Raw genomic sequence first — 27,334 nt, forward strand, 5'->3', positions numbered from 1 at the left:
CTCTGCTGGTTAGAGGCTCCCTCCACCCTGATTTCCACCAACTCTGCTGGTTAGAGGCTCCCTCCACCCTGCTTTCCCACAACTCTGCTGGTTAGAGGCTCCCTCCACCCTGCTTTCCCACAACTCTGCTGGTTAGAGGCTCCCTCCACCCTGCTTTCCCACAACTCTGCTGGTTAGAGGCTCCCTCCACCCTGCTTTCCCACAACTCTGCTGGTTAGAGGCTCCCTCCACCCTGCTTTCCCACAACTCTGCTGGTTAGAGGCTCCCTCCACCCTGATTTCCACCAACTCTGCTGGTTAGAGGCTCCCTCCACCCTGATTTCCCCCAACTCTGCTGGTTAGAGGCTCCCTCCACCCTGCTTTCCCACAACTCTGCTGGTTAGAGGCTCCCTCCACCATGAATTTGCCCAAACTGGGCTGGTTAGAGGCTCCCTCCACCCTGATTTCCACCAACTCTGCTGGTTAGAGGCTCCCTCCACCCTGATTTCCACCAACTCTGCTGGTTAGAGGCTCCCTCCACCCTGGTTTCCCCCAACTCTGCTGGTTAGAGGCTCCCTCCACCCTGCTTTCCCACAACTCTGCTGGTTAGAGGCTCCCTCCACCATGAATTGGTCCAAACTGGGGTTTTTAGAGGCTCCCTCCACCATGAATTTGCCCAAACTGGGCTGTTTAGAGGCTCCCTCCACCACGAATTGGTCCAAACTGGGGTTTTTAGAGGCTCCCTCCACCATGAATTGGTCCAAACTGGGTTTTTAGAGGCTCCCTCCATCATGAATTGGTCCAAACTGGGGTTTTTAGAGGCTCCCTCCACCATGAATTTGCCCAAACTGGGCTGGTTAGAGGCTCCCTCCACCCTGATTTCCACCAACTCTGCTGGTTAGAGGCTCCCTCCACCCTGCTTTCCCACAACTCTGCTGGTTAGAGGCTCCCTCCACCCTGATTTCCACCAACTCTGCTGGTTAGAGGCTCCCTCCACCCTGCTTTCCCACAACTCTGCTGGTTAGAGGCTCCCTCCACCCTGCTTTCCCACAACTCTGCTGGTTAGAGGCTCCCTCCACCCTGCTTTCCCACAACTCTGCTGGTTAGAGGCTCCCTCCACCCTGCTTTCCCACAACTCTGCTGGTTAGAGGCTCCCTCCACCCTGCTTTCCCACAACTCTGCTGGTTAGAGGCTCCCTCCACCCTGATTTCCACCAACTCTGCTGGTTAGAGGCTCCCTCCACCCTGATTTCCCCCAACTCTGCTGGTTAGAGGCTCCCTCCACCCTGCTTTCCCACAACTCTGCTGGTTAGAGGCTCCCTCCACCATGAATTTGCCCAAACTGGGCTGGTTAGAGGCTCCCTCCACCCTGATTTCCACCAACTCTGCTGGTTAGAGGCTCCCTCCACCCTGATTTCCACCAACTCTGCTGGTTAGAGGCTCCCTCCACCCTGGTTTCCCCCAACTCTGCTGGTTAGAGGCTCCCTCCACCCTGCTTTCCCACAACTCTGCTGGTTAGAGGCTCCCTCCACCATGAATTGGTCCAAACTGGGGTTTTTAGAGGCTCCCTCCACCATGAATTTGCCCAAACTGGGCTGTTTAGAGGCTCCCTCCACCACGAATTGGTCCAAACTGGGGTTTTTAGAGGCTCCCTCCACCATGAATTGGTCCAAACTGGGTTTTTAGAGGCTCCCTCCATCATGAATTGGTCCAAACTGGGGTTTTTAGAGGCTCCCTCCACCATGAATTTGCCCAAACTGGGCTGGTTAGAGGCTCCCTCCACCCTGATTTCCACCAACTCTGCTGGTTAGAGGCTCCCTCCACCCTGATTTCCACCAACTCTGCTGGTTAGAGGCTCCCTCCACCCTGGTTTCCCCCAACTCTGCTGGTTAGAGGCTCCCTCCACCCTGCTTTCCCACAACTCTGCTGGTTAGAGGCTCCCTCCACCATGAATTGGTCCAAACTGGGGTTTTTAGAGGCTCCCTCCACCATGAATTTGCCCAAACTGGGCTGTTTAGAGGCTCCCTCCACCATGAATTTGCCCAAACTGGGCTGTTTAGAGGCTCCCTCCACCATGAATTGGTCCAAACTGGGTTTTTAGAGGCTCCCTCCACCATGAATTGGTCCAAACTGGGGTTTTTAGAGGCTCCCTCCACCATGAATTTGCCCAAACTGGGCTGGTTAGAGGCTCCCTCCACCATGAATTGGTCCAAACTGGGTTTTTTAGAGGCTCCCTCCACCATGAATTTGCCCAAACTGGGCTGGTTAGAGGCTCCCTCCACCATGAATTGGTCCAAACTGGGTTTTTTAGAGGCTCCCTCCACCATGAATTTGCCCAAACTGGGCTGTTTAGAGGCTCCCTCCACCATGAATTGGTCCAAATTGGGGGTTTTAGAGGCTCCCTCCACCATGAATTGGTCCAAATTGGGGGTTTTAGAGGCTCCCTCCACCATGAATTTGCCCAAACTGGGCTGTTTAGAGGCTCCCTCCACCATGAATTGGTCCAAACTGGGTTTTTTAGAGGCTATCTCCACCATGAATTGGTCCAAACTGGGGTTTTTAGAGGCTCCCTCCACCATGAATTTGCCCAAACTGGGCTGTTTAGAGGCTCCCTCCACCATGAATTTGCCCAAACTGGGCTGGTTAGAGGCTCCCTCCACCATGAATTGGTCCAAACTGGGCTGGTTAGAGGCTCCCTCCACCATGAATTGGTCCAAACTGGGTTTTTTAGAGGCTCCCTCCACCATGAATTGGTCCAAACTGGGGTTTTTAGAGGCTCCCTCCACCATGAATTTGCCCAAACTGGGCTGTTTAGAGGCTCCCTCCACCATGAATTAGTCCAAACTGGGTTTTTTAGAGGCTCCCTCCAGCATGAATTGGTCCAAATTGGGGTTTTTAGAGGCTCCTTCCACCATGAATTGGTCCAAACTGGGTTTTTTAGAGGCTCCCTCCACCATGAATTGGTCCAAATTGGGGTTTTTAGAGGCTCCCTCCACCATGAATTTGCCCAAACTGGGCTGTTTAGAGGCTCCCTCCACCATGAATTGGTCCAAACTGGGTTTTTTAGAGGCTCCCTCCACCATGAATTTGCCCAAACTGGGCTGTTTAGAGGCTCCCTCCACCATGAATTGGTCCAAACTGGGTTTTTTAGAGGCTCCCTCCACCATGAATTTGTCCAAACTGGGCTGTTTAGAGGCTCCCTCCACCATTAATTGGTCCAAACTGGGCTGGTTAGAGGCTCCCTCCTCCATGAATTTGCCCAAACTGGGGTTTTTAGAGGCTCCCTCCACCATGAATTTGCCCAAACTCTGCTGGTTAGAGGCTCAATCCACCCTGATTTTCAAAACAAATGTTGGTGCCAACCTCAACTTACTACAAGGGCCAAATTCACTGCTGGTGACAAGCTCTCCTCACTGCAAGTGCCAAATACACATGTTTCAAGGTGTTTTCCTACTGTCAGAGAGGTGGTATTGAGTGTGTAAAGTGTGTAGTTGTTAGGCTGTGATGTTGGGGTAATAGAGGGTCTTTGGTGTGTTAGATGCCCCCAGACATGCTTCCCCTGCTGTCCCAGTGTCATTCCAGAGGTGTTGGCATCATTTCCTGTGGTGTCATAGTGGACTTGGTGACCCTCCAGACACGGATTTGGGTTTCCACCTTAACGAGTATATGTTCCCCATAGACTATAATGGGGTTCGAAACCCGTTCGAACACACGAACATTGAGCGGCTGTTCGAATCGAATTTCGAACCTCGAACATTTTAGTGTTCGCTCATCTGTATTGATGTATATATGTTTGCCCTTTTGTATGGTTTCTGTACAAGCTGTAGTCTCCTGGAGATTTCTTGAGTCAGCATTCTGCAGTTTATCGTTTCCTGACTACGTTCCCAAACATTTAGTAAAGCATGGAAATTCTCAATGCTCACAGGATGTTGATAGAAGCTTTCAACAAATGCAAATATGTTTGTCTGTCGTCTTCCATATATTGTTATACAATGCAGATAGTATCGTGTTTTCTTTACAGCCAGGCAGTTGATGCTTCTCTCTTTAGCTAAACCGTATTGAGTTTATAGAACATTTTTAGAAAACATGCTGTCTTTGTTATAGTGATAAACTACAATATTACATAAGGGCCTTTTATTATCTGTTAACTATGTAGGTTCATGTATGACAACATATGGCTAAGATATATATATATATATATATATATATATATATATATATATATATATATATATATATATATATTTACTAAGCCCAGGTACTTTAGATCACTAATTCCACCTCCGTCAACTCCGTCAATAGCAGAATCTTAACCACTGTCCATACATGACATTACCCACACTCAATTTCCTGCCAATTATCTAATGTTATAATGCTCCCCCCCCCCAGTTTTTTCATAACCTCTGGGAAACATAAAGTTTAAAATAAAACCTTCTGTTACCTCTGTTGGACGTCTTTTCAGTGTCTGACCCTCTCTGTTTAGCTAAAAAATCAGTGATTATTCAAAGATTTTATTTTAATTTTTTATTTATTTTTACCGAAACCGAAAAAATGGCGGTTCGCTTTGGATGAACAAAAAAGGCTGCTGCATTATCCTTTGGAGTCTCTTGAGACCCCAAACTTTAATAGGTGGAAGCCCAGCAGAGGTGGAGAGGTAACAGGAAGTATGCATGTTTTTTTATTTTGTCACCGTCCTGGTACACCTGTACGTTTTGCCTATAATATTAAAAATATACTAAGGCTGCAGTTACATTAGCATTGAGTAACCAATTGGCGGCTCCATCCCCCGTTCCGCTTAAAATATGTGGAGAGAAAAGTCCTCCAAGTATGGGCTTTTCTCTTCTCTGATTTTGGGTGGCAACTTGGCAGAAATCCGTTGGACTCCATGATAGTCTATGGGGCCGCAGGTGTCTGTGGGTAACCACTTATTAAGCGGATAGGGTTCCCGTTTTTCGGGTCCCTAAGTGGAACTGAAGTATGGAAACCTGAACGCTAGTGTGAATCTAGCATATACTATATATAGTCAAAGAGTGCAAGATGACTATAGAGAGAACAACATCTATAATGTTGGATTATCTGCTTATTGACTAGTTGTAGCATGCATGTCAGGATGTAGCAATGTAAAGCAGATTTTCTGACAAGTATCGGTCATTTGCAGTTAAGAACATGGGCAAATAATGGCCGACCAATGATAAAATTCTGGTAATTGTATAATAACAAAAGGGAATTTCAAATATTCTGATATTGATACTACATACAAGATTATGATACAGACTTGTTTTACTTCAACAGAGGGAAGACCCATTTTGACACTTGCCCCTATCTCTCTATAAGTGCCTATCATTGGTACCCACAGCAAATCAATGGACGCAAATTTGATGGGAAGAATGGCGATTCCATCCAACTCCCTGAAAACATTTTGGCAGTATTTCCTGTGAACACAAGCTCAGATGAAGGCTGTAGATTTTTGCATTTTATTGAATATAGTAGCCAGCAGTGGTTTCTTACAGGAGGAGAAGAAAGTGCGTTAAATAACAAGGTAATGTAAGCAGTTATAGGAGATGTATACAGTTCTGTGCCTTCTCTAAGACGGGCTCCGTTGTATAAGCCTGTGATGCTTGGCCTGTTTATTTTTACTCTCATGCCGGATTCATTGCATTCTTCCTGGAATCATGATGCAATTAACTTCTCCATTCCAGAAGAGCAATTGGCTGCAAGTGTTATTAATAGCTATGTACTTAGCTTCAACATGTGTCTGTTACTGCATGTGTTCAACGAATACATCATATGTGTTATGTAAAAAGAAGAAAAAAAACATGTCCATTAGATTCATCCTCTATAAATCTAAATATTACATCCAGAATAAAGTATAACAAATGCTCACCAAAGCATAGTATGGAGGTGGTGGGGAGGGGGGTCTTGGTGCTTGGTTACCTCTGTGCTGAGCTCTTGAAATATATGGGCTTAACACCTGAGGCTCCTCTGCAAAATGTTTTCCATGCACCTTAGGTAGCTCTTAGGTAGTCAATATTCCTGGTGGCCTAGGGCACTGAGGGGTTACAGAAATGATTTGTTGTGATCTAGGGCAGTAAAGGGACTGTTAATTCCAGTATCTCTTGTTGTATAGGGTAGGAAAGAGGTTAAAGTAATGATCCTTGAACAGCTTGGGCCGTCATTTGGTTAAATTTAAGATTCCTGGTGATGGTCAGTAGAAGGATTAATGCTCCATATCAGTGGCTTCCACGTGTCCAGGCTCAATTATTGCCATGGCTGCACACTAATGGTACATCTTCCTGGTTAGATCATGCAGTGGTCAAGTACAGAATGGAGATAAAGAAAATTGTGCAGCTGTAATGACATGGTTGCATAGTTCTCTCTATGATTAGGCTGTATAATCCAAGACTAACTCTAATTATTAAAGAGGATCTTTCATCGCCTATGCCAAGTCCCACGCTATGAATCATTGAATCAGTGATTCAGGCACAATTGGAATTTTTTATCCAGCCCCCACCGTTAGTGCTGTTAGTTTTAGTGCCTCATTTTCTGTTTAGGCTCTGTACTGTCTGGGGTTGATGCGAGGCAAGAGGTATGATTCTGAGCTCTGATACCATCCACTTTTGAGTTCTGAATCACACTCCTTTGCCTGCTCCAGCCTGACACTGCCCACCTGTCAGTACAATGCCTAAATAGCACATCAGGAACCAAAATTACCTGCATTGATGGTTCAAGAACGGTGAGGGCTAGAGAAAAAATTCCAACTGCTCTAGAATCAGTGAAGTGCTGACTATTTGACTATTATTTGAATATAATTTCATTTTAAAATTTTAAGAGCTGGAGTTGTAGGAGGTGGCGAAAGGTCCATTGTTATGCATCTTAGAAGGACCAGTGGTTGGGCTCCACATGATATACATATATACAGTATATTTGGTCACTCGCTTTATGACTTAATTGAGAAAGGTCCTATTTTGTGAGAACTGATGTTTTTGGAGTATTGCCTATTTGTTGTTTACATGTATTTACTTCTTTTTCAATATATACATTTACACTGCACTGGCTTTTATCTACATATGGGTGAATACCGATGTAATTTAGATCCAAATATTGTGTGATATTTATCAAATATAATGTAAAGGAAAAAGGAATTGTTGCCATGAGCGACCAAAGGTTTTATAGTCAGGTTCCACAATGGGGAATGGTGTTAAAAGTTTATGTAATACAATATCCATTACAATCACATTTTGGTAATCTTTAATTGTGTCATGTTTTGCTTATTTGCTTGCAGATTTTATCGGTGAGTCTGAATGGTAACCGCTCTCACCGCTTCTCTGATAACAATGAGGTTGTCTACAGAATTAATACTGCTGGTGGTCGGATTGTTCCTCGCATGTCACTTTGTCTTCTGTGGAACCAGGCATCAGAAAGGTACAATACCATATTATGTTAGTAACTTATCACTCATTCTCAGGACTGGCCATCTCTCCAAAAATTCTGGGGCATTGGTGTACCCTATATTCATTCATTCATTCATTCATTCTATGTGATCTGCCTGAAAGACCATGAAAAGAACTATTCATATGACTGGATATAGGCCATACTGTTTGCTTGGTATAGGTCACTAGTTACCAGTCTGTATACTTATTGTGGATGCTGCTGTGGTCTTCTATGTATTAGAAAGAATCTTCCAAATAATATAAGTACTGTATACCAACTATGGTTCTTTAGTAATGGAGGACCCTAATACAGGAAGATAGACGCTCATTTCAAAGGTCATCACACAGGCCAATGCACACTATAAGGGGAGGAATTATTGTGTCCCATTCAGTTTGCAATATATTGCCAGCACATGACCCTGTTTACACATAAATGATCAACCAACAAACATGCATTTGTTGCTTTGTCAATTGGAAACATGTTTACATTGAGATCAGTGCTGCTGACCTGCAAGACATTTTATGATCACATAAACCAATACATGAGCAATGACTGATTTGTCAGACAATAGGGACATATTTACACAGGTCAATGATCTGGTGAACAAGTGTTTACTAATCATTGGCCCATGTGATAGAGCCATAGGCAAGGGTCACATGGCAACTGTGGCCGCGGCTCCGTCCCATGACCAAAGATCGCTGTGTCTCTCTGTGACTCCTTCACTCATGTTCACTTCAATCCAATTACAATATATAGGGAAAATGCTCACAATGCAGAAGCTAAAATTAACATGCTGCTTTTTCTTTTTTTTTTTTTTTTAAAAACATGTTTTTTTGAAATTGCGGCTTTTCCATAGCTGTTGTTTTCCCACAGTTTGTGCATGACTTTAAAGGGATCCTATCATTGGATACCCTCTTTTTCTTGATAACATGTAGGAATATCCTTAAGAAAGGCTATTCTTCTCCTACCTTTTGGATGTCTTTTCCGCGCCGCCGTTTGGTAGAAATTCGGGTTTTCTTTGGTATGCAAATGAGTTCTCTCACACCGCTGGGGGCATCCCCAGTGCTGCGAGAGAACTCTACAGTGACGCCTCTATCTTCTTCTGGAACGCTCTCTCCCTGCATCTTCTTCCGTCTTGGGTTTCAGTCTTCTAAGCCTCGGGCCGCGGGCAGTCGTCTGCGCATGCCTGGGCCACAAGAAAATGGCCACTTACACAATGCCCGGGCATGCACAGTCGGCTCTGCCCAAGGCCTAGAAGATTGAAACCCAGGACGGAAGAAGACGTAGGGAGAGAGCGTTCCAGAAAAAGATAGAGGCATTGCTGGAGATTTCTCTCGCAGCATTGGGGACGCCCCCAGTGCTGTTTGAGTGCTGGGACCGCCCCCAGTGCTACAAGAGAACTCATTTGCATGCTGAAGAAAACATATATTTCTACTGAACAGCGGTGTGGAGAAGACATCTAAAGGTAGGATAAGAATAGCCTTTCTTAAAGGCTATTGCTATGTGTTATTGAGGAAAAAAAGGGTATCCACTGATAGGATCCCTTTAATGAAATCTCATTCACTTTACTGATACTGTGAAACACAGCGTTTCTGCCTTAGCCTAACTCCACAATAGGATTTGTCAATGGTAGCTAGTTTGCAAATACTTAAAATAGTGGTTGACATGTTTCTAGAAAGAAATAACAGGGCTTGAGTCAAGGAGGACCATTAGAAATGCACAGTAGTTCCTAGTAATGAATGAATGAATGAATGAATGTACTTGTATGAAGGATCTCGAGTCCATTAGCAGGTTGAGTACGTGGAACCAGCGCCATTCTCTGAGGCTGTTCCTTCAGCGTGGAGACAGTAAATAATAAAGGACATCGTGCTTCTGACATCCCGTCCTTTTCTTCTATTATATTAATAACCCATTTTGCTGAGACACCGGTATTCCTTACAAGTTAAAGTGAACTAAAATAGTTCCTACCCCACAGCTATGCAAACTCAGTGACCCGCGCTAAGGAATGATGCCTGTCAACAGTGTCTTCATGCTCTCGTGTCACTGTCTTCAGTCAGTCACCATTTGTGCCGCACAAGAAATGTGCCAGGTTCGCCAAGTCCAAAGTGCTAAAGGGTTATTTTTGTCAGGCCTGCTATAGCAGGTCAGTTCAAGAAACTTGTCAGTTCAGTGCACATGTTCTTGCATTGGAATCTAAAGACTGCTAAGTGTTTGCAGCCGGACTGTGCGTGAATGTTTTACACACAAGTACAGGATCTGTATAAAGAGTTAATAATTTGTTCCGGTTTGTTTTGTAGGTGGCTGTCAGATGGTCAGCTCTGCAGGGTGCTGTCCGACACAACACAGTATGTGGAATGTGCTTGTACTCACATGTCCTCCTATGCCGTTCATGCTCAGACTGACAAGCTCTCCTCCTACAATGAGGCCTTCTTTTGTGCTGGCTTCATATGCATTTCTGGTTAGTGGATGTATAGTAATACTGTATATCATATAATTACATTTATTGCACTTTTGCTCATATTCTAGAAGTTTGAAATGTATCTATAAGCCCTGAGGGAATCTTAGTATAGTATTTATTTATTTCTATATATAAAGATTCAGCTTTATTCTTATATAAAATGAATGAAGAATTGGGATTGGGATGTAATTCCCTTTTATACGCAGTCCCTATCCTTCCACTGAGCAATGATAAATTCTCTTTTGAGTTACCCTAGTGTTGTCATAGGTTTTATGCCACTTTTATGATGTAGAAATGTCACAAATTAGAGTATTAGACTGAATTTCCTTTGGCCCACCATATAAAATGATTTTGGGAACCCACCCTCAAAGAATTCCTGGGAAATAGACCATAGTACCCTTCATATTTAGGTGTGTTCTGTGATTACTGTGATAAAACCTGGGCTCACCAGAGGATTTGACTGCAGAGACCCCATCAACCCCAAGAACAGGAGGTCATTTCTTTCCGCTCTGCATTCATACTTGTAAAGGTCAGGGTACTCCTTGTTGACCAAGTGACCAAATCCCTCAGGTAACTGTCATTGTCCTAGTTGATATGAGCTAAGGGCTAGACATTGGTACCAGACACAAAATGTTGGTATTAACTCCTCTCTTAGCAGTGAAGAGAGTGCACTGACGGACTTTTAGTAAAACAATGTGGGGTTAAATAGTAGCAGAGAAAGGACGTGATATAACAACAACTTAAGTTTTCATATTCATTCATGATTGGTAAGGGACATGTCAATCAAACAGAAAAAGTTTAAGCAGTTCCATATATAGCCAGCTACTACTGGTCCTGCGTGGTAACCTTGGAGAGCTGTCTTCTGGCAGCAAGCCAAGCATTTGTTTTTCTTGCACCCATCCTGGATGCAGGTGCCATCTTATCATATAACATTATACTAGTTTCAAGCATAAGCAAATATAGCTAGTATTCAGTTTTTAAGAATAGCAATGTTTTTCAAACATTACATAATTATAACCTTCGCATAATGACCAGAGTCACACTAGATGTGGACGTGATGGGTGGTGAACGGCGCTCTCATTCACTTCAAAGGGAGCACCGTAGACAGCTAAAGTAAAGCACTCAGTTATCTCTGACTCTTCCATTCGCTTCAGCTGGAGCACTGGCAATAGATGAAGTACAGCACTTGGCTATCTCTGGTGCTCCCAATGAAGTGAATGGAGCACTGTACACTACCGTCATACTCACATTCAGCCTGTGCAGTGAGGATAGGACCTCCCTTTCTCACCTTCTTACATAACCCCTTTAAGAGAGGCCTACTTGTGTAAATTTGCCTGTGATCAGAGGAATGTTTCTGTATTCAGTCTGTGCTAACCTCAGAACCAGTAGAAAAGTGTTATATTAGTCTGAAATAATTGGGTCAAGTGCATGCATTCACATTATTTTGCCATCTAGAAATTGATATTGGTATTACTACATGATTCCCGCTTTTTATGTTTTCTCACTTTTATATACAGATTGCTAAATTTCTGTATTCACAGGTCCTAAACATTTGCTTACTAACAGATATGGAGGTTTTCAAGCTTGGTTTTCATTAGCCATGTAAAAGGACCCTAACACTCTTCTCCATACTAGGCGACTTGTCCAGTCAAAGGGACAATATGGATCCTTCTTAGCCATTACACCAGCATTCCTGCTACATAGTATACGATAGAATACTTATAACCTGTGATCATAATGTAAAGGTCTGGTCTGGTTACAAACATCAATACTTATCCTTTTCATCTACAGGGTTTACCTTGGCCATCCTATCCCAGTTATTCTGCACACGGTCCTCCATGTTTGCATCTAAGCTTCTCACTCATATGATGGTGGCTTGTTTAGGGACACAGGTAAGACCCACTACCTTTGTTATGGTAGAGATGACATATGAAGGTGGTTACAAATTGTTCTGTCATGGTCATGACCGCAGTCAACATCCAGAATGAAAATAGAAAATGTGGAGTGTACAGGATAGGGCCATGGGTCTATTTATGTATCAAGGGTTATAAGCTACTTGACCTACAAGACCATGTTGATAAAGTGGATTCACCTGGCATTTGGATTTCTAGTTCCTATGTTATATTTCCTGCTCTTAGCCTTATTGTCTGTTTGCCTGGCATTGGCGTAGCAGCTGTGCCATAAACCTTCTCTCATCGAATATACAGTGGTATCTTTAGTGATCTGTAGGTATCAGAGGCTGCCTGACGCATTGTCATTTTTAGATGCTCTTTATTTTCAAGGTTTTTTTTTTTTCAACAATTGCTTCTCGAAGATGATGTTTTTCCTGAATGCTATTCTAGGTTTGGATGCTTCCTTATGGATGCACAAAACAAAGTAACCTATTTTTATCATGGATGAGCAATGAACTTTGGAAAATAAAATTATTTTCAGCGTTCCTGTTTATAAGTGTAAAATTGTTTCTAATATACATTGACCCAGATTTACTATTGTGGTTACAACTAGATACTGCTGTAAACATGGCAATTCTTCAGTTTAATATGGAACAGTTTTGGTTCATCTTGGCAAATCTGGCTTGGCCTAAAAAAATTTCAACTTTCCAGGCATGTGTATTCTCAGAAAAAGTGGGCATGGCCCAAGATGTGCCGCAAATGCGCCGAAATATTAAATTATACAGAATCAATAAATCAGTGTACTCAACTCCTCCGGCCCAGTAACCTGCACATAACATTGCACTTTCCTAGTGACATTTTAACCATTGTATCACTACAGAGAACATATACAGTAAAGATGGCTATTAGTCCTCTATTGACACCTATCTCATAAAAATGGTGTCACTAAAAGTACTTATACACTAAAGTTGATGAAAATTTGATGAAATTGGACAATTTCAATCATAATAAATGTTCACTGGGTGAACATACACTATTGTTTTTGGTTGACTCATGACACCGTTGTCTTAATGGAGATTGGCAGTGATTGAAAATTTCATTTGATTGTCAGATTACCGATGAATTTTTTTTGTTCCTCCAAAAAATATATTCATCTTCAAATGATCTTTCCTTCTAGGAACATTCCTGGGATGTTCCATGAATAATTGTCCATCCTTTGCTCAGTGACATTGATTATCTGTGGTCAGTCTGATAATGACAACAGCCAATATGACTAAAATGTGTATGGTTGTGTCTGCAAAACAATTATTAACCAGGTTATCACTCATACAATGGTTATTCAACCATCAGCCTAGCTCTATATTATCAATGGGGCCACGTTAAGATATGCTTTATATTAATAATCATTGGGATCTAAATGACCCTTCTGAAGCCCATTTGGTATTTGTTTAACATTGCTTATGTCACTTAGATGGAATATATCACCAAAAATTGCTTATTTTTTTAAACCAGGTTTTTATGAGAGATATTTTTAAACAATTTTTGATGATTTTATTATTCATTTTCCATGTCACTCTATACCCTGCTATTTTCACTTGGTTCACTACAGCCTGATAGCAGCCTTACACTTGCTAATCCTGTAGGGCTTTTCATTGCAGCAGTGACCTCACTGACATCACAGACAAGACTGACTCAATCACAATAGAACATCGCTTCTTTACATATAGCACCCATTGTGAACCCCCATGACTGCATCCACTACCCACAGTTATCTACTGCCCGTCCCTGTCTGGAAAACTTTCCCATGGACCTAAACGAGTCGGCTTTGGGCTGTTGCTGCCTATGACCATGACTATGACATAAAGGATTTCACTAAATGCTCTTAACAGAGCAAAGGCAAAGCTTAGGCAAGATGGCAGATGGCAACATCAGAACAGAAAATAGAAACAATTAGAGAAAATTGATATTTCACTGCTTTTAATAAATAAATAAATAAATTGTGGACAATTTCCTTTTGAATGGATGTAGCAGTACAGCACCTGAGTGCAAATAACCCCCATTGATCTGCCCTTAATGGTAAATCTGAGAACTATACCATTACTTGATAGCGCAGGGTCACGAAAAAAATCATCATAAATCTATTTACAAAAAAGTGATCAATGTGATGTTGTTGTATCCACGGTCATGTCCTAATATTCCTTAAGCTCTAAACACCTGTCTGGGTAACGTCATTTTCTGGCCCTTATAATAAACAGATTATAGACTGATAAAATGGTGCATGCAGCCTGCTGTGAATCGTGTCCATTGTTGCTATTTAACCAGGCAAATGTTCGCTCAAGTTACAGTGGGTTTTTGATTTACTAGTCGGACACAGGTGCTGCCTCGGAAACTTCATTGATGTCCAGCTTTTTGTCCTTCAGATGTCTGCCAAGTTGTTCACTTCCCATAGTAACTGTCAGCAGATCTTCTCGTCTCGTTCACATTACTCCTCTGCATGGCAGGCTACGTCTATCTCTGGAATTCCCAGGATGATATGTGAGCTATGGCTTCAAAGTAAAAGCTCTGCAGCCATAATAGATTCCATAATAAGCTAACAGAGGCCTTGTGTGAATTGTACACTCTGGGACAAAGCTAATATTTATAAAGTCACTGGTCCAAACCATAAACCAGAGCAGTTGTGGTCCAAGAACAGTTAGGAAGGCGGCTGCTTCAGGTATGTTTTGCCACAGGCAGGAAACACTTAATACAAAGTTGCACAACATATTTACGTACAAAGTGATCTGTACTGTTCTAGAGAAAGAAAGGATATAAATCATACGTGTAATGTGCGCCCAGGACACCATGCACACAGAATTATCTGTAAACACATTCAGTGCACGCAGCTTTAATACCATTCTTGTGCTGGGATTTAAGGAGAACCTGCCACCTTCCATGTTATTTCTTACTGAAATACTTAATACCTCCAACATGTACTGTATATTCATTCCATCCTATAGTTCAAGAATGCGTCATCTAAATATAAGGTGCCCATTCACCTTCAATAGTTGGTCAACTACTATTCCTCCTGACTCCCCCACTCACATGCATGCTAGACTTATCTGAAGGGGAAGTTAACGCATCACCCGGGGCTAAAGCTAAATTCTCTGCTCTTACTTTGTATCCAAAAAGTATAAAAACAACCAGCACCAAGGACACATGCCCCAGCTACACCCCTGAGTGAGTTATATTTCCTGAGACCAAAAGGATCATGGATGAAATTCAGCATGTTCATATCTTCTTTCCTTTCCGGTTGTGGAAAAGTCAGGAGGCCCCTATGCCCTTAAGATGGGTTTGGCCCTCTTTTCTTTGCATTGTGGTCTTTAGCCCGGATCTAGGCACACATCTCTCTTAGACCCCATAGTGTCTTTGGGGCCCAGAAACTTCTGCTATGGTTGTACTCATAGATACTCCAGTGCACTATTCTTCATTGGTGCAGACACGCAATAAGTCTGGGTATGAGGAATGCAATACAGTGGAATTTTTTCTGTAGAATCCACCTCCTCAAAAATTTTGCCTCCCATTGATTCTAACAAGAGGCAGACATTTCATTTTCAGCTAGCTGAAAAAAACAGCGAACAGAAAAAAAGAAGTGTCCCGCCTCTCACTACGGCATGTTTCATCAAAGAAATCTGGCTGACACATCAAGGATTACTTATTGTCTTGTTCTTGCTAAAGATCATCACTGAATGACAAGTTCAGGGTCTAGTACATTTTGCAGAACATACAGTATATTTCTATGGTTTCTGTGCCTTGTAATGTTTTATCTCTTCTAAGCACAAGAGGGCTTGCTGCAAGGTTGTAGATAATGTGTAGTCCTTATATTAATATAGCATCTGTGTGCTTTGTATCGTGTGAACATTAATGTAACATTTTATACCTTCTATGCTATATTAGAATATTCTCAATCACTGTGAAGAAGGTTAAAGAGGACCTTTCACGTCTTATGGCACTGACGGTATTAAATATAGCAGGAAAGCGTAATTCAGCTTTGACGGTACACACCTGGGTGATGGAGTTATCAGCACCGATATCCCTTCATGGTCAATAGGGCAGGCCTTACTGTTTAGTGGCATTGTTGGGCGGTAAGGAGCGCCCCCTCTGACTGTACAAAGCTATTGAAGAGTACTGTCAAGGGGAACATTCCTTACTGCTCAGTGATAAGTGGAGAGATATCGGTGCTGAAACTAACGGCAACAATATCTCCGGCATCCAGGCACATACCAGCGAAACTAACAGTGAAAGGTCCTCTTTATGTCTGTAGTACCCCTTCATTGCTGAGTGATATGAAATTTCATGATCTGACTGTTCAGAATGCATGGCAAGCTCCTTAATGTGAGCTGTAAATGAACAATTAATGCAAGGCAACATAAATGTAACAATAATCCTGAATATCAAAACTGTGGGTCAGTACGGTGGCTCCATGGTTATCAATGCAGCCTTGCACCACTGGAGTCCTGGGTTCAAATCCTGCCAAGGACAACATATGCAAGGAGTTTGTATGTTCTCCCCGTGTTTGTGTGGGTTTCCTCCGGGTACTCTGGTTTCCACCCACACTCCAAAGACATACTGATAGTGAATGTAGATTGTGAGCCCTATATGGGACAGTGACTATCAATGTCTATAAAGTGCTGCAGAATATGATGGCGCTATATAAGTAAGCATAATAAATAAATAAAATATGGGGACATATTATTCTTACTGTAATTGTTTGCCCCCATACAGTCTGCGTTAGGCTAGCTTCAGATCCATCATATAAAATCTGCTGGCGACAGAAAGATTTTATACTCCCAGTCAGTTCTGTAAGAGTTTCGGGTGGTATTTGCCCAATGTTGGAGCAGGAAGTTTCTTTTTCCCATCAACTGTTTATTTTAAACCCCCCCCCCCCCACACACACACACACACACACCATGTACAGATATAGTACATTAAAGGTGTCTGATTGGTAATCTGATAATATGTAGTATATAAAGAGACATGTGGGACATACCTCTGAATTATTGAATTTAGGTATATCATACAGTCCCATTGCCACACACAATGGGCTGCATAGTGCATAACACTCACCAACACTCTGTGGAGTCAATAACTGCAGAGTATCAAACCTCTTTTGGCCTTAAAGGGGCTCTATCATTGGCAAAAGTCATTTTTAAAGGAGTATTCCCATCACGCTTGTTCAGCAGCCTGCAGGCTGTGTGCTCTCTTCACTTCCTGGTTTTCTCGGAACATTGGTGGGCAGTGTTTCACTTGCTCAGCTATCTGTTATGTTTGCGGTCAGTAATGAGGGATTGGTTGTAAATGAATTGCCACAGTATGAAGCTGATGTAGAGGCTGATGTAGCAGAGCTGGATTTGAGTCAGCTTGCATTACATACAGAGGCACTGGACTCCCTATCTCAGCCCTTATCAGCCAAATTCAATTAAACCGACTGATAAGTGGAAGAGCAGGAGATAAGAGCTCAGAAATCCCGGAGCTCTCACCTCCCCCCTCCCCTATTTGAAGAGCTCCGTTGCTTGTCTGTGGCAGAGACATACACAGCTCAGAGCTGCTCCCAGCATTCAGCCCCTTCCTCCCCCCCTGAGAGCAGGCAGCTACCTCACTTGGGCAGATAAGCCCATGGTCTGGGGCCTGTGGTCATAGAAACGCAGTGTAAACAATGAAGTGAATAAATTAAGATAGCGGCCAAACAAAGCAGTTTTGATAAAGCAATGTATTTAGAAAAAGTCTTAAAATAAACTAGCAGTATAGATAGGATCCTTGTTATGGGACAACCCCTTTAACTAATCACATCCTTGCATAGTCTTTAGAAAGGCTACTCCACACCTACCTTTTTTTATGTAAATCACCTCAGTAGTGTTTGAATAGCTCCATTTTTATTCATATGCTAATTAGGCTCCTCCATACACAGGAAGTTGTCATCCAGCTCTCCTCTCTGTGCTGTGTACTATGTATGAGAGCAGGGAGGAGGAGTCAGCAACAGCCTATGCTGTATATACAGCATACAGTGCACGAAGAGACTTCCAGGGTGCACGGAGAAGCTAATTAGCATATGGATAAAAACTGACTTATTCAAAATCTACTGAGGCAATTTACATACTAAAGGCTATGCAAGGATGTGATTAGTTAAAAATGACTTTTTCCAATGATAGAGCTTCTTTATCATCAGCACTACAACAACTGTACACTTGGAACCTCATTGCTTGTATTTCCACGGCCAAGCTGATGAAGGCAAGTCTTGGAAAGTTTGACTCAGGTTACGCAGAGTCAGTTGCCTCCAGTTGACTCTGAAGCTGTTCATGTTCACTTCTCTATTTAGGTTTGCTTAGTGTTGGGAGAACATTACCTGTCTGACTGCTGTGTGCCAATTGTAAAGTTTGATGGAGGAGGGATAATGCAATGAAGTGGTTTTTCAAGGCTTGGTGTAGGCCCCTTAGTTCTAGTAAAGGGAACATTTCGTACAGTTGTATACTTCCAAATTTGTTGGAACAGTTTTGGAAAGGCCTTTTTCTGTTTCAGCATGACTGTACACCAGTGCACAAAGCAAGGGCCATAAAAGCATGCTTAGATAAGTTTAATGTGGAAAAAGTTGGCTTCAACCCCATTAGGTAGAATGATGATTCTGAACCAGGTGTTCTTATCCAACATCCATGTCTGACCTCACAAATGTTCTTCTGGAAGGATGGGCAAAAATTCCCAGACACACTCCAAAATCTTGTAGAAAGCCTTTCCAGAACTGCAAAGGTGGGACTAACCCTATAATAATGTCTATGGATTTATAAGTGAATTCTGTATAAGAGCTCTTGTTGGTTTCTCCCAATTCTTTTCTTCATATAGTGTATCTGATGATGTCTGTATATACAAATATAAAAAAATGTGGTAAGTACTCAGGGGTAAAATATGTCAATTGACAGAGGTGAAAATTAAGATTTGATTTATTGAGAACAGAATGAAACTCATATGGCTCAATAAAGGGGTTCTTCACTTTGGACAAGACATTCTTGTTAGAAAGGTCTCTTGAAAATAATCAGGTCATTCCCTATTGAAACCTCTGTGATCAGCTCTAATCTGAAGGGAGACCTTGTAGTACATCTTCTATTTTCCTACAGCGCCATCACAGGCAAAAATGTGCATTACAGAGAGCTTATTCATATCAATGCATCGTTGTTATAACGGTAGGAAAGGACAGGTCCTCCACATCAAGATACACTGTCTCTAGTTAAGAGGAAAGGTAACGAAGGAAACATCTGGATATGGAAAATGGTTTTCTAAACTGGAAAACCCCTGTAAAATAATATATTTATCTAGTGTCTCAAGGTTACTCTCATTACATTGCACAATCCTCTATCCTTCAGTAATACAACCATAACAATTTTACATTTCCTCTTTTATTTTATCTCGTAAACTCCGGCACCAGAGAGACAGTAGGGTGGTTTGACATCACTGAGTCCCAGAAGACTCTCTCCTTGTTTTCCACAACCTGCCATCTATGTATTCATGATGCAAATCTATATTAATAGCATCACAATACCCTACGCAGTTTCTATGAAGCCTGAGAAAACAAGAGCTGGCTGTAGCACGGAGAGGGGAAGTCGAATGTAAACAGTGTTGTGAGAAACTAGTAGAAGAGGAAACACTCCAGCCCTGCAATCCATCAGTTTTATCAGATATCCAGCCCTTTCAGTTTATATACTGCTGCCAAGTTCCAAACAGTTCACTGTGCATCTCCTCAGGGGCTCCTTATTCACTTTATCCATGACGTCAGCGACACCCTCTAATGGCTAAGATCATGTTTGTCCAAGTTCCCTTTGTAATAGATTTTGCAATACATTATATAACCATTGTTTGTCTTGGAGGAAATGTGTATATAGAGGTCTAGTAGTAAAGGTGGAGGCTTTGTTGTTTTATGGCAGCCCGCCTTCCATATAAAACCATATGGAATTGGGCCAGTTATCATGAAATATAAAACACTATGATCTCTCTGTTTTACTAAGGGTGTGGATGCAGGTGGTAGCCAATGATAATGGACTGGATTGGCCAAATCATCAGGGCTGTATATTTCAGTGGTTTTAGGAGAATCCAGTTCAGACACAGATGTAGTTGTGCTAACTGTAGCAGTGGGCATTATTCCCTGTAGTACTGGTATTGTCAATATCTCCAAAGGTTCAGCCCAATATGGAACAAATTGTGAAATTTTCAAACATCTGAGTTTAGTGCTCCACAATATTCCACATCGGGGAAGATTTAATAATATGCCAGAATTGTAGTCCAATTTGCCCCAAACACCAGGCGCACATGTCATGTAGTGCATTTATTATTTCTTTTAGACTACTCCCTTTAGATGACTATGTTTACTCCTAGAAAGGGGAACGGCTTAACTTTTGATGTCACATCTGTTGCGGACATTAAAGAGTCCTCATAGTATGTCGCAGAGCTCCAAATTAAATAATTAATTAACAGGCCTAGATGGGCTTTCTTCACCAGATATGCCCCAGGCCATCCTGAAGAGAAATCACTATACACACAAGCACGTACTTATACCGTCTCATCTTTAGTAGTTACTAAAGTTATAGTTATAGCATATAGTTATCCTGCAATCCCTGGAACAGGTACAAGGGCTCTGGGCATGGCTCAAAGACACTTTTCATTTATGACATGCCATGCAGGCTCACATATATCTGTCAGTAGTGATACTAAATCCTGCAGTCGCCCATCCTCCGCTCACCGGGTCACACATGGCTACTTCTACTCAAAGAAACTTTTCACTTTTCATGAACTCTGCTCAATCCGAAATACATACATTATTTTATACATCATATATACTGTACATATATATATATATTTTCAACGATGGAAAGGAACTCATATCTACTTGTCACCACCCTCTGTGGGACTATCAGCATTCAATTTCTTCATCTGCTCCCTGTGGAGACTAAAAATGTAACAATATAAACATGAACAAACAGAGCATGTACATGTAACACATATGGGCCCATTCATATACATACATGCAAACTTCACACTGGAGCTCCAGACACACACACATCCATTGAATCATAAAGAACTTGTCAAATTTTCTTATTTTCCTACAAATAATCACAGAGTTAGTTATAATTCCTGCACAGCTGAATATTGAGGGAAAATAAACAAACAAATCATTAGATGGCTTCGTTTTCTTATCAATGTGTATATCACTGAAAAAAAATAAACATAATAATGATTATCTAAAATTTATGCCATTAATCCAATTCTAAAGACATTAAATATGATTTAAACAGCCAATACTGATACCAACATTACATATTAATATCTTTGTGCAGTTTTTGAATATGTCTATGGCAAACCCCTCTCTTCTAATTACCACAGATGTTCAGAACCTTTTAAACTATATTTGAGGTTTCGCCTTAAGGGCCAACTGCCAGAATTTTAACATTTTTCTTTCTGAGATTCCAATCAAAGTTTTTACCATTGTTACACAAGGTTTAAAAATCAAATACTGGCATTTCTAAAAACAGCTTAAATTATACAGTTACAAATTGTTAAACCATATATTCATAATTCTCCATACATTATACCAATGGTGTTACAATGTTACAATCTCTTATAGCTGACAACTTAGCCACCTGCTGTCTCCCCTTCCCCCTTCTTGCTGACTCCTACCAAACCTGTATAACATGATACCTCTGCTGTGGATATACAGAGGACAATAGGAGGTGGGGGAGGGGCCTGACACTCATTGTGAATTTATCTGGTACCTGGGAAAGCTGGGTGGATTCCTCCTTAGTTAGTACAGAAACATGAAATGACTCAGACAATGAGGCAGCCAGCATACAAAATTCATCAATGGTAATAGCTGATGTTTCCACTTGTACCTCCCCACTAGGATCAAATTTTATATTTGCACCAAACACCTCAGTACCAATAAGAGATGTTGGCACATCGTCACTAACAAGCAATTTGGTGACAACATTTTTCCCTCTAAATTTCACATTGAGTGGCACTGTTTATTTTAAAATGATTCTTTTTCCTCCTAATCCAACACAAGATTGAGATTTATCAGTCCTCAGCTCATAAGGTATGTGGTATCCTTTAACAACAGAAATGGCAGCCCCTGTATCCACTAAGAAGGGGATTTCTTCCCCCAATACCTCCCCTTTTATGTATATTGCCACACCTTCTTCTGATGTTTTTGCAGGGAGGACTGGTACAGGGTTGCCAACTCCTCATTGAGGGGTGTTGGCACATTGGTCAGTGCCCTGAGCTAGGGGGTTTCCAGCTTTTAAAGATCTACAGTCTTTTATAAGGTGGCCTGGCTTCCCACAGTGATAACACTTGTAATTGTGTTTTTGTTTGCCTCCTTGTCTGTTGCGAGTTCTCTGGCCAGAATTTTTATTATTGAAGGCAAGCAATACCTTTTTCTCCTTCTCAGACCTGTGATCTAACTCAAGGCCTTTGGCAGCTTGTAATAAGGCAGGGGCTTCACTATGCCGCCATTTTGATTTACAGGCTCTTTCCTGACCACATGTCCATCCATCAGGATTACCTGGAGCAGATGGTGCAGAGTTTTGCTCATAGGGAGATGGTTTTTTCTCAGGGGGGGCATAATACATGACTCCCTCATGTTCCTTATTTCTATACCCCTCCCTTTCTATTTCCCTGCTTACCTGCGATCAACTTTTCAACATTTTTACTTAATTTTTGATCCTGAACCCAGCCTCTATGGATGGAGTCAATTCCTTGCCAATGACTACTATTCAGAAGTCCAGTACAACAACAATTTGCTACAGCTGTTCACCACGGCTCTACTCTCTCTCTCTACTATCTCTTGGGTTGATTTCCATACTGGCTGACTCTGCACTTCTCCCATTCTGTTCTGCGTACTTTATTTCTGCCTTTTTCACTATCCTCTCTTTCACAAGATACAACACTATATATATATATATATATATATATATATATATATATATATATATAGTATCTGACTCGAAAGTGATTTTTCAAGGTCAGTTAGATTTCTGCCTTTTTCACTGCCCTTTCTTTCACAAGATACACCTGTATCTGACTCGAAAGTGACTATTCAAGGTCAGATGAGGGATCACTAAGTCCCTTTGTCACGTGACTACTTACTTTCTACAGAACACAAAATGAATACAATGAATGCACAACCACAACAGATCAGCTAACAATTTCAGCCCAAGTTCCTATCTAGCAACACCCATACAACATACTGCTCTTAGGTTCTTTGCAAAAAGCTTGAGATATCTATATAAGGAACATATGTGTTTACCTCACACTCGGACAGGAGTACAAGAAGTCCTTAGGAACACAGATCAGATTGGTAAGAAAAAAAGTTCTTACCTGCAGCGCTGACTTTTGTTGGATCTGTGGTCCCAGGAACTTCTGTAATCACTGGTCGTCCGGGGGATCAGTAAACCGTCTCCTTATTTCTCAAGCCGCACGTTGGAAGCGCCAATTTGTTGCGGACATTAAAGAGTCCTCATAGTATGTCGCAGAGCTCCAAATTAAATAATTAATTAACAGGCCTAGATGGGCTACCACCCATTTGGCCTGGAGAAGCCACACAGACACGCAGGTGATTGTGTATCAAGTGAGTTCTGATTTATTATAAGAAAAAGGTAGTTTAAATACATTACAGACAAAGAGCTGGCTTGGCTATTCTAATCAGGTACAACACGATTGGTTATAGAGATATAAGACAAGCCTGGCACATGACTATTGGCTGAGGTCTGCATATCATTATTACACTCCAACCTGGGATGACCTTTCTCATGACATGAAAAAGAATCTAAGATATTTATGTGTAAGCCAACATCATACACTAGTTCTAGATGTATATCACAGAAAGAGAGATAATGATCACGTACTGGTCCGCTCCGGCCTTGGGGCTAACGACCAAACAGGTTATTTGAACCGGTTTCTACACCCAATCTCAAAGATGACCACAAATAGATAAGGAGTTATAACCCAACCATTAACATTCCACACGCCTTATCCCCTAAAGGGGTCTCTTAGACTCTAAACAGACATCCTTATGAAGCTTAGAACAGAAAATGCTTATAAAATGGCTGACAGAATACAAGCTGGAAGATGTGATCCTAACAGTTCCCCCATTTTGAGATAATTGGATACAGGAATTCATATTTAGGTACTTCAGTGACTTAACATCTACTGCTGGACCTTTCCAGATTCCCCTCATATGTTCCTGTATTCCAAATTAATCTCAATCATAGTTCTGGCCTGTTATTTTCAGTCTGCTTTGTATTTTTCAAACACATAAACATAAGATTATACATTCACTTGCGTATACTATGTATCATTACTTCCTGTTGTGTTATGAAAACAGCTATATAACATGACTGAGGCTAATATGGGGCTATGAGAACATATCCTACAGTCTGACACATTCAGATCTTCGTTCAAGATCATATGATGTTTAAAGAAAAAAAAAACTTATTGTCCCACTCATTGTCAAATGTTCTATGCAGGCTTATCGCATGAATAATCTATAACAGTAATATCAGGAGAATCTTCATCGCTGTGTGTAGAGACTTCTTTGCAATGTGAAGCATGGACACAATTAGGCTTTCCGTCAAGTTTCATAGGAGTATTAGTAGTTAGCAGCACTTGGAGGGAATCATCAAATCTTGGTTCAAGAGGATTTCTCACGTGTCATCAATCTCTTGGTTCAAATGAATAGGTCCCATCCACTTAACTTAAAATCTGAGAGAGAGGAGAAAACTCAAAACTATACATTAGTCAGATGTTTTTGCCAAGACATCACATAGTCAGTCAGTACACCATAATACAACTCTAACCTAGGGGCTGACCCAAAGAAAGTTTGCTATGGGCTAAAACCAATTCTTCTGTCAGGAGGGTACCTTACAGAAAATACAAATACAAGTGACACTCTACATCTTTCAATAGCCGTCTACCTGCAGCCCACTTGTGATGGCTTTCTTCACCAGATATGCCCCAGGCCATCCTGAAGAGAAATCACTATACACACAAGCACGTACTTATACCGTCTCATCTTTAGTAGTTACTAAAGTTATAGTTATAGCATATAGTTATCCTGCAATCCCTGGAACAGGTACAAGGGCTCTGGGCATGGCTCAAAGACACTTTTCATTTATGACATGCCATGCAGGCTCACATATATCTGTCAGTAGTGATACTAAATCCTGCAGTCGCCCATCCTCCGCTCACCGGGTCACACATGGCTACTTCTACTCAAAGAAACTTTTCACTTTTCATGAACTCTGCTCAATCCGAAATACATACATTATTTTATTCATTATTTCACCTGAAATGTGTCCCTCTATCAGACTCTATCATCTCAGGTATCCCCAATCTACACACAAGCTCAGATATCAATTTCTTGGCAGTTACCTGTGTCGTTGCTCGGCTGATCCAACCTGAGAACAAATACACAGACCAACACACATTTGTACGTTGTAGATTCAGGCAGCTGTATTTAATGGATACAGGGGTTTTGGTGTGCATGCGGTGTGTCTTAACTACCTGTCCTGGATTGTGTAGAGCACCTATGTGACATGCTTTTACGTGATTCCCTGCAGCCCTTCCAAAAGCTGAGGCAAACTGTAGTTTACCCACTAATGACTCCATGGCATTTCAAGAGGCATGCACCTTACCGTGGGCCAAACCAGCCATTTGGGGGTACACTGATTTATCCCCCATTTTCACATTCCTTCACATTCTCTGGCACCAGCCTTTGTCCATTTCTCAATTTCCTCCCCAGTCACCTTAGAGTACAGCCCCTTGGGGTCTGCTATTTTTCTCACCTGGTTGAGACCCTTCCATGGTAGTAGTACCGCTGCTCAATCAGCCTTCTAATTTCCAATACTCTCAGGGTCTCTTCCCTTTGTGTGAGCTCTGACTTTCACAATTGCCAACTGCTTACGAAGCAATGTGGCCTCCATCAACTGACTTACTAAGTTTCCTTTCTTAATTGGTTTGCCCTGTGCCATCAGGAAGTTCCTGGACCTCCATATTGGACCATAACCATGTGCAATGCCAAACGCATACCTGGAGTCAGAGTAAATGTTTGCTGTGCTATCAGGCTTCTATAAGGTCAGCATCTTATACTGACATGTGTGGTGGAAGGGCTTCTTATACTATGGTGTCATGTATAATGACTACAGCATACCCTGTATTCAAATTTGCCTTTTTCTGTTAGGTACCTGGAACCGTCTACAAACATCTCATAGTCAGGATTCTCCAATGGGGCATCAGTGACATGACGAAGCCGCCTCTTCTGAGAAGGAGTTTAAAAATATCTCATCTACTAAATATCTCATTATCTACTCCCCCCTTTGAATCATGAACTCCTACTGGTATAAGAGTTGCAGGATTCAAAAGTCAAATAACGCTGAAATGAGATGTTTGAGGAGGATGTAGAGCAAATTCCATGTTGCTCTATCTTGCCAAAGAAATATGACATCTGTCTATCTGTGTGAGGATTGCCTTACCACCGTTCTGATAGAGGAAAAACACATCAGGTTCATGTCTGTCTATCTGTGGCACAAGAAAAATTAAAATTATCAACATATCATATCACAATAATATTCACTTAATCTCCCATAAAACATTTGTCTAATCTTTTTCATACACTGGTGGTTTTTGCTATCACTTCTTTTGTCTAATTAGATTTCCAGTGTCTCACTTTTAAGCTATACAAGGCAATACAATACTCTATTTGCCCTCAGCAGATATACAATAGAACTTTTGAGACCTAATTAAGACACTAATTAAGACACTGTAGCCTAAGGGTACAGCCATTGTAAGTCGCTGGCTGGCTAAAACTTGCCAAACCTGTATTCAGACTTATTTATACAATCCTAAGTAAATTCAATTCTCTACAACTTCTAATTATTCCAGAATTACAACTAATTCATTAAATGCTCAAAATATATCAGCAGAGAAGGCAAAACTTTAAGGGATCAATCTATCTCCCCCCTCCCCCGTCATAACAAGAATTCATACACAAAAACACATTACAGAGCAGATATCCGAGTGCCTTCTGATCTACTTAGTCAGATGTCTATCACCTTGTAGCAAACAATGCCGCAGAAATACCACTTTTGTTTTGCAAAACTACGATTTATCTTTACCTGCGTGTACATATTAAGATAGCTCACATGCATTGCCTACCCCTTTATGATGCCTAATCCCATATCAGAAGGATCAATCTGAATAGAAATGACCAATAACATTTTACAAGTATTAGATACAACTTTTTCACAAAATAATTCCCGATTGTTAACATTCATGGGTTTATAGTATAAACTCATAACCAATAAACACTGAGTACCTAGTACATGTACATGGTATATCAAGAACATCTCATATTCACCAGAAGACATATATACTGTACATATATATATATATTTTCAACGATGGAAAGGAACTCATATCTACTTGTCACCACCCTCTGTGGGACTATCAGCATTCAATTTCTTCATCTGCTCCCTGTGGAGACTAAAAATGTAACAATATAAACAT

The 27,334-nt window shown here is 41.5% G+C and overlaps 1 protein-coding gene across 2 annotated transcripts in view; it reads left to right on the forward strand.

The window, feature by feature from the left end:
- Positions 1–27,334, forward strand: part of ADGRV1 (adhesion G protein-coupled receptor V1) — a 355,871-nt gene that overhangs the window by 193,640 nt on the left and 134,897 nt on the right. For both annotated transcript variants that reach the window (XM_075271519.1, XM_075271528.1), the window contains 4 exons: positions 5,270–5,516; positions 7,260–7,399; positions 9,706–9,866; positions 11,658–11,758. In XM_075271519.1, the coding sequence (XP_075127620.1) occupies positions 5,270–5,516; positions 7,260–7,399; positions 9,706–9,866; positions 11,658–11,758 (649 nt within the window). The remainder of the gene's footprint in view (positions 1–5,269; positions 5,517–7,259; positions 7,400–9,705; positions 9,867–11,657; positions 11,759–27,334) is intronic.

Source organism: Leptodactylus fuscus, chromosome 1, assembly GCF_031893055.1.
Source record: "Leptodactylus fuscus isolate aLepFus1 chromosome 1, aLepFus1.hap2, whole genome shotgun sequence".
Classification (NCBI taxonomy): domain Eukaryota; kingdom Metazoa; phylum Chordata; class Amphibia; order Anura; family Leptodactylidae; genus Leptodactylus; species Leptodactylus fuscus.